Below are 13,228 nucleotides of genomic sequence, written 5' to 3' on the forward strand. Positions count from 1 at the left end.
TGGTACCACAACTGCTCTGCTCATGACCGCAAGAAACTGCAGAGAGTTGTGGACACAGCCCAGTGCGTCAGGTAAGCCAGCCTCCCCTCCTTGGACTCTGTCTTTACCTCTCGCTGTCTTGGTGAAGTAGCCAGCATAATCAAAGACTGCACACACCCGGGTCATTCTCCCTTCTCTCCTTTTCCATCAGGCAGAAGATACAGGAGCTTGAGGGCACGTACCACCAGCTTCTATCCCTTGATAAGACTATTGAACTGTTCCGTTGTACAATGAGATGGACACTGACCTCACGATCTACCTTGTGACCTTGCACCTTAGTTTCTACCTGTACTGCACTTTCTCTGTATCTGTGACACTTTACTCTGTACTGTTATTGTTTTTACCTGTACTACCTCAATGCACTCTGTACTAACATCAATGTAACTGCACTGTGTAATGAATTGACCTGCACGATCAATACAGGTGACAATAATAAACCGATACCAATACACGGGGGAACTGAGCCTCCAGCTGCTGTCACTTTGATTCCCCATCCCACTCTCAGGCTGAATTCTGCCTTTGCTCTCCTGCACATTTCCAACGAGTCTCCACAAAGCTCGGGGAACATCGCCTCATCTTCTGACTGGGCACGTTACAGCCTTCGGAGGTCGACACTGAATTGAGACAGATGATTGTATCTCACACTCCCAGCATTCAGCTTTCTTTCTCTCACTTCTGGTCATATCCAATTTCACCCCCTCCCTCCTAATTACAACTCCCCCCTCCCCCGTCACAACTTTACCTCCCTCCCTTCCAGTCAGCACCACCTCTGGCGCCACCTTCATTGATCCAATGGACTTTAGGACCCGACGGATATTTCCATTTTCACAGAAGTATTTCTGTTCCGCTGACGGATGCAGTTAACGCGTTAAAATTAATGGGTCAGCAGTTCTAATGTCAATTCGTGTTTATTTCACTCTCCCCACATTTATATTTACACTGACTTCCTCCTGACGCCGGTCCCGGCACCCGACCCGGTTACAGAGCCGGAGCAGAACCGGAGCAGATTCTCATCCAGTTTCCATCCCAAGTCCAGAAGAAAGGATAAAGTTTCTCCGTGAATTTATTCCCAGTGAAGGTGTGGAGATGGGACTTGTTGTCCGCGCTGTAAAATGTAATTGTCCCGGACCTGTAACTGAGATAAACTCCCACCCTCCCGGCGATGCGACCGGCAGGGAGACGGGATCGAGGGGAGGTGTTCACAGAAAACTTGTCACCAACTCCCTCGGTGGTCCAGAATCCGTTCTCCGGGATCGGTCCGACCCCTCCCTTCCTCTCCACAGACTCTGCGGCGACTCCCAGACACCAGACCCGACTCCCCGCCACCTCCACCTCCCAGTAATGTCTCCCCGATGTGAATCCCCACGATCCCAGCACACAGGCCCAGGTTGTCAACCTCTTCCCGGTGTAGCAGAGATCCGTCCGTTTCTGTCTCACAGTCTTCCGATCCTGAGACACCTAGAGCTCCAGAACTGCCGTTCCCACATCCAGGGTCACGGAGACTGGGCGGAGAAACAGAGAATTAGAGAGTCCCCGGGGTTCGGGGGGAGACTCGGGCAGTGCGGCCCCGGCACCGGGGCAGAGGCCGCTTGTCCTCAGGGACAGTCGGGCGGCCGACACAAACTTTTTCTGGTGATTCACCCAAATACACCGGATGGACAACAAACTTCTTCAGGCGGATTTTTCCGGGAAGGAGCGGGGAGTTTCACACACAAAACGCTGCAGGAACTCAGCGGGTCAGGCAGCATCCGTGGAGAAAAGCAGGTGGTCAACTTTTCGGGTCACGACCCTTCTTCAGGACTGAAGACAGGAAAAGGGGAAGCCCAAATATATAGGAGGGGAAAGCAGAGCAGTGATAGGTGGACAAAAGAGGGGAGGCGCAGTGGGCACAGGGTGGTGATAAGTAGATGCAGGTAAGAGATAGTGATGGGCAGGTGCGGGGGAGGCGGGGAGAGTTGATACACTACAGAATGGGTGAAAGGTAAGGCTGAATTCCTCCAGCATTTTGTGTGTGTCGTTGGATTGCAATGTGAAAGCGCGGCAGAAAAACCTGTGAATAGCAAGATCCCACAAAGAACCACGTGATGATAACCAGATAGCTATTTCCACGATTCCGCTCAGTTAATAAATAATGACCAGCGATAACTCCCATGGTGGTGTTTATAAAAGCTCCGTGAAACTCGTTACAACTAGTTTAGACATCCAAAATATGGCACTTCTGCCCCTGAATCACTCCGGCATGAGATTGCATGCCCGTTATCACACAGCCGAGCCACATGGAGAATGGAGCTGTGGGTGTAAAAGGCCTTTATTCAGCACAACAAGCAGAGATTCTTCCAGAAGATTCTTCCGAGACATTCTTCCAGAATGCCTGCTTCTTGTACTGAACAAAGGCCTTGTCCATCTCCAGCTCCCGTCTCTGTGTGGCTCGTTCACAGACACAGCAATCTCCAACGAGTACCATCCCCCCCCCCACCCCAGAGAGGAGCTGATCCCCAGGACCATTTCCTCCTGTGCCATAGTTGAAAGGACACTGAACCCATCTCTTCTAGTCTCCCCCTCTACTTACCAAGAACGAGGACAGAGTTCACCTTCCGCCTCACTGGCCTCCACATTAGGAGATCGCCAGCCTTAATTTCTGACACATCCAGTGTGTTCTCATCGCCGAATACATCTACCCTCCCCAGCCGCTGTAAATACCTGCACTTGGACCTCGTACTTTCCCACCATCAACAATTTCAAATGATGGAACATTCCTTGTATTTCACAATCCCAGTGTTGAGTTTTCTTTCGCTCTCTTTAGGTAATTTCCGATATTATTCCTCCCTCTATTTACGACTCTCTTACATTCATCTTTTCCACCAATTTGCAGCCGACACCACCAACAATTGCGTCGTTCACACTGGTCTGGACTTCACTCAGACACGGTCCCCAGTGGCTCTTTCCTCTCCTTCCCACATTACTTTGAAACTATAAACCTGTTTCACTTTTATCTCTTCTCAGCCCTTTTGAAAGATCATTAACCAGAAACATTAACTCGATGCTACCGGACTGATAGTTTCCAACATTTTCCGTTGATCTGGAAGAAATGTAGTGTTCGACAGGGTGGATTTCAGGACCACCAGGTCGCCTTGGGTAAGCAAAGGAATTAGAGGACTTTAGGACCCGGGGGAGCCGGGGAGCTCAGGACCCGCCTCCCGCGGCTGCTGCTGAATCCGCGCGAAGGGCGATTGTTTCAGTCTTTATATTTTCTCAAAAGTATTTCTGTTCCGTTGGCGAATGCAGTTAACTTGTTAACATTATCGATTCGACAGCTCTAATATCAATTACTTTTTATTTACCTTTGCCACATTTATTGGATGGTTTTATTTCCAGGCTCACTGGGGTTTTACAATGTGAAATTCGTGGATTAAATGGGACCCGTTCAGCGCCAAACTGCTATCAACGGTGTTTCTGCCCCACAGCCCCTGAGCCCCGCTCCTCGAGTCGGTCCCGGACCCGAAGCTTCAACAGATCCGGAGCAGATTCTCTCCCTTGGTTCACCTTTCCTATCCCTTCCCCCTCCCTCACCTCGTTCCATCTGCCAATCATTTCTCTGTTATCTGGTCCGGTCTATCACTTGAAGACACAAGAGAGTGCGGGCGTTGGATTCTGGCGGGGGGAAAAAAACGCAAACTGCTGGAGTGCCCCAGCGGGTCGTGGAGTAGTCGGCGTCTCTCGAAATCCTGCATCAGGACTTACAGTCCAACAACACACAAAAAGCTGGAGGAACTCAGCGAGTCAGGCAGCATCCATGGAGGGCAATGGACGGTCAACGTTTCGGGTCGAGACCCTTCTTCAGGACTGACCATCCCAGCGTTCAGGTGGTCTTGATGTCCCAGCAGTTTAATTTTTGTTCCACATTCTCAGCCACCGGTTTCCATCCCAAGTCCAGAAGAAAGGATAAAGTTTCCCCGTGAATTTATTCCCAGTGAAGGTGTGGAGATGGGACTTGGTGTCCGCGCTGTAAAATGAAACTGTCCCGGAATCGTAACTGAGATAAACTCCCACCCTCCCGGGGATGGGACCGGCAGGGAGACGGGATGGAGGGGAGGTGTTCACATAAAATTCATCATCCCGCTGCCAGATGGTCCAGAATCCATTCTCTGGCATTAGTTTGATCTCTGCCTTCCTCTCCAGAGACTCTGCGGCGACTCCCAGACACCAGCCCCGATTCCCCGCCACCTCCACCTCCCAGTAATGTCTCCCTGATGTGAATCCCTCCGATCGCAGCACACAGGGCCGGTCTGCAAACCTCTTCCCAGTGTCAGGGAGACTTCTCAGCGTCCTGGCACAACTCGCACTTTTCAGATCCTCAGACACTTCGAGCCACGGTGTCGTGGTCTCCACATCCAGAGTCGCAGAGACTGGGGGGAGAAGCAGAGAATTAGAGAGTCCTGATACCTTTGCTGGGATTTCACCCAGATGCATCGAATGGACACCAATCTTCTCTCAGAGCTTTTCTCCGAGCAGAAGATCGGATCGAAGGGTAGGGGCGAAGACGGCGAAAGTGAGTGGGGAGAGTGAAGAGGATCGTGCGATTGTGGATGTGAATCGAAAGCTGAGCTTGGAAATAAGCTGAGAAGTTGTCGGTGTAAAAGGAAACAGGTTGACGGGGAAGCGATTAAATAAGTAGTTGCTGGAAGTATTTTAAGCGGCGGTAGATCTTTCTGAAAGTTCGATGATTTGAGGGTTATGTGGAACTCGCAGAGAAGAGGAATAGAAGCTTTGAGGCAGATTAGCGATGATCATTCTCCTGCTCTTGTTTCTGACAGAGGGAGCTGTGCTTCGACCGTGGAAGCAAGCCGGGGTTGAGTGGTCGGCTCTGAGATAGAATGGGTGGGGACTTGGTGTTGTCGGGTCGCTGAAGGAGTGAAGATTCACGGGTGGGAATGATCGAGTGTGTGCGACCAAGAGCAGTAAACCAGCATTAACGCAATTTTGACTAAGTATGGACCAAACTGTCAACTCAACGTGACTTCTATTCCTTTCCAATATGGGACGAACAACCAGGATCTTTCAAGACCATTAGTGTAAGAACTTTTGAGTTATTGATACGTGCAGAATTCTTCACCGTCAAAACAACTCTACTGTGAATACTGAAGGCAATGATTAATTAAATTGAACAATGTGTTATCTTAGAACCTCAGCTCATAAGAAATAGGAGCAGGAGTAGGTTCTTTGGCCTTTCAAGCCCTGTCCTGCTATTCATCAAGATGATGGCTGATCTCCTACCTTGGCACCATTTCCCTACACTACACCACATTTCTTGACGTCCAAAAGTCTATTGTCCTCTGTTTCAAATGAACTCAATAACTGTGTCTCTATCATCAGCCTCTGGGAGAAGGAACGTCTCTTCATCTCTGTCTACCTCCTATTCTGAGGTTGCGACCCCTGTTTCCAGACGCCTCAGAGGGAGGAAGCATCCTCCGTACATTCACCCTGTTTACCCCTGTAAGAATTTTGTGTTTCAGTAAGATCTCCTCTCCTAAACTCAGGGGAACACGGGCTACTCAATCTCTCTGCATACAGGAAACTTGCCATCCATCACTGGGACAATTCCAGCCAATCTTCACTATGCTTTCTTTTTGGCAATTATATGCCACTTTTATGTAAGGGCACCAAATTGCACAGTACTCCAGGTGCGGTCTCACCAAGGCGCTATGCAATTGCAGCAAGTCATCACTACACCCATAATCAAACTCTTTCATAATAAATACTGAGTAATGAACGGACTGGACAGAAGAGGCACAATCAAAAGGCAGGGATTTACATCAATAAACTGTCCATGAAGTTTTTTTCAATTATAAATGGGACACTGAAAGCAAGGAGCAGAGAACAGAATTGATCACCTATACAATTGGAATTGGCTGTTTGGGGTGATCACTGGGGTGAGTTTTGTTCAGTAATAGGGTTGGAAGTTACAGTTAAGATATAAAATTGCCTGTTGGTTGAATATAGAGGTCATATATTTTCAGAATTTTTCATGGTACTTTTCAGAATTTGTCTATTATATAATGTATTTATTATAAAATTCTTTATCGTTATGTAATATTTTACAACTTTTTGTATTTTATATTAGTCCTGATTGTAATTTAGTTTTGCTGCTCTGTGAATCTTGACTACTTCAAGACAATAGGTGGAAAAGAGAACACTGGAGTGTGGTCTGCGAGAGGTTGGGGTAGAAGTGGGATGCTAAGGAGAAGGCCGTTGGCAAGGCACCGTATGTGCATCTCCGCGTGAGTGCATGTGAGTGCCTGTGTTTGTCTGTGTGTGGACACAGCTACTGATAGGCCATCATACATCTATTTATTTCTAATAGTTCACGTCCGTCACTGGACAGGTCTCAGTTGACTCAGACCACTTTGCCACTGGACTAAAGTCGCTCTGTTAACCCCAAAGGGTAGTGGATATCATCCCACATTAAATTAACACACAACCTTCTCTCAGTCCTGAAGGACACCGTCAAAAGCAACAGACTGGAATCACATGGATACACGCTTATTATTCCCTTTGGTTTACTTTAATCCCCTGGCTACCGTGGTAGGATTCATGCTCAGTTCTTGGAGTATTTGTGAAGGATGGATGGGTCCAGGGTATAATGGTTCATCTCACAGTCTGTGTGTTGGTTGTATTGTGATCCTGTATTGGTTGTGTTCAGGGATCTGATATCTCCAGCTGACTATGGGAAAGTGATGCTCGCCAGCAGGTAGGTTTGATGCTGGAATAAAACTTCATTTCCCCTTCAGTCCATTATTAATGCGATTCCTAGCATTTAATTATTACTTAAAATTGACTAATAATCAAGGACAAAGGAATCTGTGTAACTTTTACCTTGTGTAATGGCATCAAATATTCCTCTCCACACTGTGTACAACGGATGATTGAATGTTTCAACCTTAAGGGCATCTTCTACCACTGTAAACATCCGAGTCTCTTCACTGACCCTGCAAGTGTTAAAAAGCTGGTTATAAAATAGGCACCAGACAGTTTTGAATCATCCTACAAATCCACACAGAGTTTCAGTGAAGAGCATTTCCTACCTCCTCTTCTGGCGAGCTTCCTCCTGAAATAAATTAAACAAAAGTCTGAATTGACTGAGACTGGCCATCCACATCCAGACAGCAGGAATTTCACCCAAATTATTGCAAGTTGCTGAAAATTTATATTTCCCAGCTCTCATTCCCACTGACACACAATTAGAAAGAGGAAAGGCAGGAGGTACAGAAGCCTGAAGTCCCACACCACCAGATTCAGGAACAGCTAATTCCCTTCAACCATTCTGTTCTTGAACCAACTGGCAAAACCCTAATCACTACAGTTTAGCAGCACTGTGACCACTTTGATCACTTTGAACTGAAATGGACTTTGTTCTTTTTTTGTTCTAATTGTGTTCTTTCTCAAAAGAATGTTTAATTTGTGTTTCTTTTTGTAAATGTTGCTTATATGATGCTATATGCTCGTGATGCTTCTGTAAAATTCAGTAAAAAAATGTGGAGCTTGCTAGCACGGGAGTAGCTGACGCCAATGTTACAGATAATTTGAGGGAATGAAAAAAAAACTCAAGAGACTGTGGAATTCAGGACATTGTTGATGGGTAAATGACTGGGGTGAAAGAAAGTGGTACATACAGTAGCACAGGACAATAGTAGGATAGAATGGACTGTTTCAGAGGGTAATTAAACTTGGGAAACATAGAAATGATCACAAGCTTAGTATCAAAATCACGCCAACTCATTCCTGAGCAGGTTTCTAGCAGTCATGATATTCCAGATAATTTTGAAGGTCAGTTGGTTTGGAGACAAAAGCAGCTGGGCCCCAGAACAGACAAAACCCCTGTCTGATTTAAATCATTATTGGCGAAAGCTGCATTTAATTCAAAACGTTCACCCACCATTTTGTGACTCTGCACTTTCACTGATCCAGACTGAAACACAATCCCTTACCTTCAGAAATGCCACACTGTCTTTTTGATCCATCTGTTTTTGTAACCTTGAGAGTTCCTTTTGAATGGAATTCAAATTTTCTTGAATCCCTCTAAGATTTTTCTCCATTGGGTTTAGAATCTTCTCCTCTTCTTCCCTGAGATCTCTGAGTAAACGCTGCTCTTTCTCAGTGAGAATCTGGTGCAGTCCAGCAAATTGGGATGAGATGTGGGTCTGAAGGCTGTGTGACAGTTCCTGTCAAATGAAAGCTGCAGATTAATATATTATGTTACTGTATTGTATTTCCTTACGATAATAGAAGGTGGGCATTCAGCCCATCAAAGTCAATGCTGGCTCTTGGAGCAATCCCATCAACCTCATCCCCCATTCTATTTTCTTGCAGCCTGTTATATTTCACGCCTGTTATATTTCACATGCCCATTAACTCCCACCTGATTCGCTTACCACCTACCATGACAAAGTACTTCGCAGTAGCCAACTAACCGTCCAACAAACATTTCTTTGGAATGAGGAAGGAAACCAATGCGTTCACAGGGTGAATGTGCACCCTGCACAACGACAGTGCTAAGGGGTAGGATCGAACTGTAGGACACCAGACCAATGAGAACACAACATTACCTACTGAACCACTGCGCTGCCCTATTATTATCACACATTACGTGGCATACATCTGCACAAGATTAAAAACTGAGAACTCGAAATTCTCACCCGAAATCCAGAAATCTTCTGCTTCTGCTTTTGCTCCATTTTCTGGATGACAGCTTTATTTTTTGTGAGAGATTGCAACGAAGATTTAACCTGATCCTGAAATTGGGTTAGACAATCTGAGAATAAAGAAGTGAGACGATAAGGATGCAGTAAAATAATCAGGAAATCAAAATCGGTTTGCCTTTACCTTGTAGATTTCAACAGCTTCTTTAACCGGCATGAAGTTGTGAGACTTGTGTTCCCGCGCAGCCGCACAGATCACACAGATCAGTTTCTTGTCCGTTTCACAAAACAGCTTCAGTTCTTCCTCATGTTCCTCGCAGTGAAGTTTACTTTCCTTCTCTTTCGGATTCAGGCTTAGTCTTCGAACTTTCTCAGAGAGACTTGCTAAGGCCCGACTTACCCTGAGGGTGCGGTCCGCAAACTCCTCTCTGCATTCCGGGCAGGAGTTTCTCTCGGCACTTTCCCAACACCGTGTGATACAGGAGCGGCAGAAGTTGTGTCCACACTCCAGTGACACCGGATCGGTGAAGAAATCCAGGCAGATGGGACAAATTGCCTCCTCGATCAAACTCTCGACCTGGCCTTTCGAAGCCATGTTAACTCCCCGCACGTCCTGATTCACAGTCCTTTCACTTTTGAGGAGCTGCTGAACCCCTGCAGTACCGCGATTGTCCACCACACACGCTGCAGTCTCGGGGAGTGAATGTTATTTTGATGGTAGTGTTCAGCGCTGACAAACTATGAAACAAACCTGAATATAAATGAAACTGGAAAGAAGAGCCTAGGAAAGGACAGAAATTGGGCAGGGAATAAAGAGGATTGCCGATCTGGTGAGGGGGGGCGGGGGTAAAAGGTGCAAACATGCAAGACCTGTTCTTTAGTAACGTGGACGAGTGTCTTGCATCCTCCTACTCTAGTGGGCAGAAATGTAAAGTATTTGGCGGAATGGTAAGAGGGAAGCTGGAAAATGTTTTTTTTTCACACAGAAGTCACTGTCGGAAAGCACGGCGGAGGCAGAAACCATAACCACATGTAAACATTACCTGGATGTGTATTTGAAGAGCGGTGACCTGATGGATTACCATATACCGAGGATGTCAACGCGTGAATGTACAGCATTAAATATTTGGAAATGTTCGTAATGAAATAATAATGGCGAAAATGACTACTGTACACCTGGTTTAATCCATAAATCCACAGCATTATAGCAAACACTCGGAAACACACGCCTTTACACTATTTCACCTCCAAGAATTTAACTTCACCTTGAGGCAGGCGGCTGCTTGTGACGGGCTGGCGGTGGAAACGGGTTTCTGTAACATTGCAAGACAAGGCTGCCTTAACCCCAGACTGCAAACCTGACCACAATCCAGTAGGAATTTGCTAACTCGATTAGAGGCGTAATGATGGTACAGTGATTAAGTTTCCGGACGAGGAATCCAGTGGTCTAACAATCGAGAGACACAAATTCATTTCGGTTCACGACAGTTTAAATGCCGTCAATAATCTCGATTTTAATTACGTAAACTCATCTGACTTATTGCTTAAGGCCCATTTGGTTCACTCATACCTCCAAGGAGGAAACCGGACTTCCTTACCCGGTCCGGCCTGTTTTTGATTCCAGACCATAGCGATGTAGTTAATTCTGAAATGACCGAACAAACACTCAGAGGGTAATTGGGAGCAGGCAAAGAACTGTCACTGTGCAAGAACACCCGTATGGCTGAAAACATGAGGAATGATATTCCATTTAAATAGTTTTCTTAACAAAAAAATGTTAAATAGTTTATTACTAATATTAATAATTGATTTAACATTATTTTAGCGAATATTTTTACGATATTTTTCACCCAGAGATTGCTTGCAATTTGGAACGCCCTGGCTGAGAAGGCGGTGGAGGCAGTTACTCTCACAGCATAAAGAAGCACTTCGACAAGCACCAGAATCGCCAAGGCAGAGTAAGCTGTGGACCAAGTGCTGGTAAATGGAGTCAGCACAGATGGGTCCTTTATAGACAGTATAGATATGGTGGGCCGAAGGGCCTGTTTTTGCGCTGGATTATGCTATGGTTCTACGACTAACGGATTCCTTTCAGGAAGAAAGATATCGGTTGCTGGGAATCTGAATTAACCAGAAAATGCAGGAAATATGCAACAGGTCAGACAGCATTGGGACCAATTCTGATGAGACATCGTGGATCTGGAATGCTGACGCGGTCACTCTCTCCACAGATGCTGCCTGTCCTGCTTCCTAGTTCCAGTATTTTCTTTTTTTATATCAGATTCATTTTCTTTCGATCACACCTTAAAATAAAAATGGTCCATAACCGATATGCAGGTTCCATGTTGGGTTCGAGGTAAGGACTGCCTCTCTGTGGGATACCTGGAGCTTTCCTTGTCGCTTCTTTTCTCTGGTCCAGTGACGTCTCTATGGGCGCTGCTTCCTGCTCTCGTACACATTTTGAAAGTTTCATCACCCTCGCTGACAACTTCCAACCAGCACTCACTTTCACCTGGTTGATCTCTGACTCCACCATTGCCCTTCTCCATTTCTCTGTCTCCATTTTAGGGGCAACCAAGGGCAAGGACAGAGCTCCTTCATCTCTACCTTCCGCCCCACCTGCCTCCACATTCGATAGATCGCCACCTGTAACTTATGACACATCTAATGTGTTCTCATCGTACAACGAAATACAACCGCACCCCACCCCCCGCACCCCGCTCCATTTCACCTTTCGAAGAGGACCATTCTCTCTGCCGTGAACTGATACACTCTCGCCTCCTCCTGCACCCGCTCCCCTTCTGAAATACCACCCCATACAATGGCAGGGGATGCAACGCCTGCACTTTCACCTGCTTCTTCCCCACCATCAGGAGAAGCCACCCACTCCTTCTGGGTGAAGCAGCGGTTCCTTGCGCCTCGCACAGTTTCGCACACTGCCTTCGGTGCTCACAATGAGGACCGCTCTGCGTGGGGATACCAGACGCAGAGGGTGTGAGCGTTTTGCAGGACACCTCCGTTTGTTCCTACAGGGACACACCGTGCCTCCATTTGCCTGACATTTTGATTCCCCATCCCCCTCCCAAACTGAATTCTGTCCTTGGCTTCACAAGAAATTTTGCAGACGCTGGAATCTGGAGCAATACACAAAAAGTGCTGGAGGAACTCAGCAGGTCAGGCAGCATCAATGGAGGGAAATAAACAGGCGACGTTTCCCGTCGAGACCCTTCGTCAGGACTGGAAAGGAAGAGGGCAGGAGCCTTGAGGAGGGGGAGGAGCACACGCAGGCAGGGGATAGGTGAGTCCAGGTGAGGGGGGAAGGTGGTGGATGGGAGAGGGGAAGGAAGATATAATAAACTGAGAGAGCTGTAGAAGAGGCATAGGGCTGAAGAAGAAGGAGCTGAGGTACTTGTTGGGGTCAGACTGGGAGTCCTGGAAGAGGAGCTGGAGGCTATGTGGCAGAAGGTGGCGGCGGACGCAAGTGCCCAGGAGGGCCACGTGGTTGTGAAAGAGAGTCTGGATGATCACGTGGTCGAAAGCTGCAGAGCAGCCCAGAGCGCGGAGGGGAGCAGTGAGGGAGCCCCTCACAGAAGTCCCGTCGAAGGGAGGAGGAAAACTTCTTCAGGGTAGGCATCCCTGGAAGAGACTTCGCAATGGAGCAGCAAAACGGAAACCCAAGAAATTCTGCAGACGCTGGAATCTGGAGCAATACACAAAAAGTGCTGGAGGAACTCAGCAGGTCAGGCAGCATCCACGGAGGGAAACAGAGCACTTTTCCAATGAGAACCAGCAAAGCGCGAGTAACTGCACCCAATCTTGTGGGAGGCGCCTTGTAGCCATCGAGAATCAGTGAACTATTTCAGATAATCAGCTATTCCTTCTGTATCGCATTCCCCTCGTTCAGTTTTCTTTTTCTCCTGCTAATTTCCCATTTCGTTGCTCCCTCCATATTCGCCTCTCACACTCGCCTTTTCCACCGACCTGCAGCCTGCGCCAACAACAACTGCGTCATTCACACTCTCCTGGACTTCACCCAATCACTGTCACTGACCACCGCCCCCCCCCTCCCCAACTGGCTCTTCGCGCCCCTTCCCCACTTTGCTCTACAACTTTAAACTTGCTCATTTCTAACTCTTCCTGGTTCTAATGAAAGGTAATCGATTAGAAGCGTCAAATCTGTTTGTCTGCACAGATGCAGCCCAGCTGATTATTTGCAGTATCTTCTGTTTATCTGAAATAAATGAGAGGCTCCACGGGGTGCATTTAAGGAGCACAATGTTGCCATGGTTCAGCAATTGAATCAGGGACTTTAGGACCCGGTGAGCCCAGGACCCGCCGCCCGCGGCTGCTGCTGAATCCGCGGAGCCCGCGGGAAGGGCGATTGTCTCAATCTTTCCATTTTCACGGAAGTATTTCTGTTCCGCTGACGGATGCAGTTAACGCGTTAAAATTAATGGGTCAGCAGTTCTAATGTCAATTCGTGTTTATTTCAC

At 47.2% G+C, this 13,228-nt stretch overlaps 1 protein-coding gene across 1 annotated transcript; it reads right to left on the bottom strand.

Moving 5' to 3' along the window:
- Positions 1-3,386: 3,386 nt before the first annotated feature.
- Positions 3,387-9,330, bottom strand: LOC127585819 (zinc-binding protein A33-like). The gene is made up of 6 exons (XM_052043517.1): positions 8,920-9,330; positions 8,733-8,828; positions 8,025-8,258; positions 7,122-7,144; positions 6,913-7,025; positions 3,387-4,445 (listed from the first exon to the last, which is right to left on the bottom strand). The coding sequence occupies exons 1-6, from the start codon at positions 9,328-9,330 to the stop codon at positions 3,925-3,927; spliced, it is 1,398 nt and encodes a 465-aa protein (XP_051899477.1). The 3' UTR covers positions 3,387-3,924.
- Positions 9,331-13,228: the final 3,898 nt, after the last annotated feature.

Source organism: Pristis pectinata, chromosome 34 (genome assembly GCF_009764475.1).
Source record: "Pristis pectinata isolate sPriPec2 chromosome 34, sPriPec2.1.pri, whole genome shotgun sequence".
Classification (NCBI taxonomy): domain Eukaryota; kingdom Metazoa; phylum Chordata; class Chondrichthyes; order Rhinopristiformes; family Pristidae; genus Pristis; species Pristis pectinata.

What these genes read in the sequence shown, in the direction of transcription:
- LOC127585819 (XM_052043517.1), bottom strand. Translation starts at nt 9,330, where the DNA reads ATGGCTTCGAAAGGCCAGGTCGAGAGTTTGATCGAGGAGGCAATTTGT. An exon ending in AGAAGATTTCTGGATTTCGG is followed by an intron (nt 8,259 to 8,732) that starts GTGAGAATTTCG and finishes TTCATTTGACAG; the next exon opens with GAACTGTCACACAGCCTTCA. An exon ending in ACAGTGTGGCATTTCTGAAG is followed by an intron (nt 7,145 to 8,024) that starts GTAAGGGATTGT and finishes AATTTATTTCAG; the next exon opens with GAGGAAGCTCGCCAGAAGAG.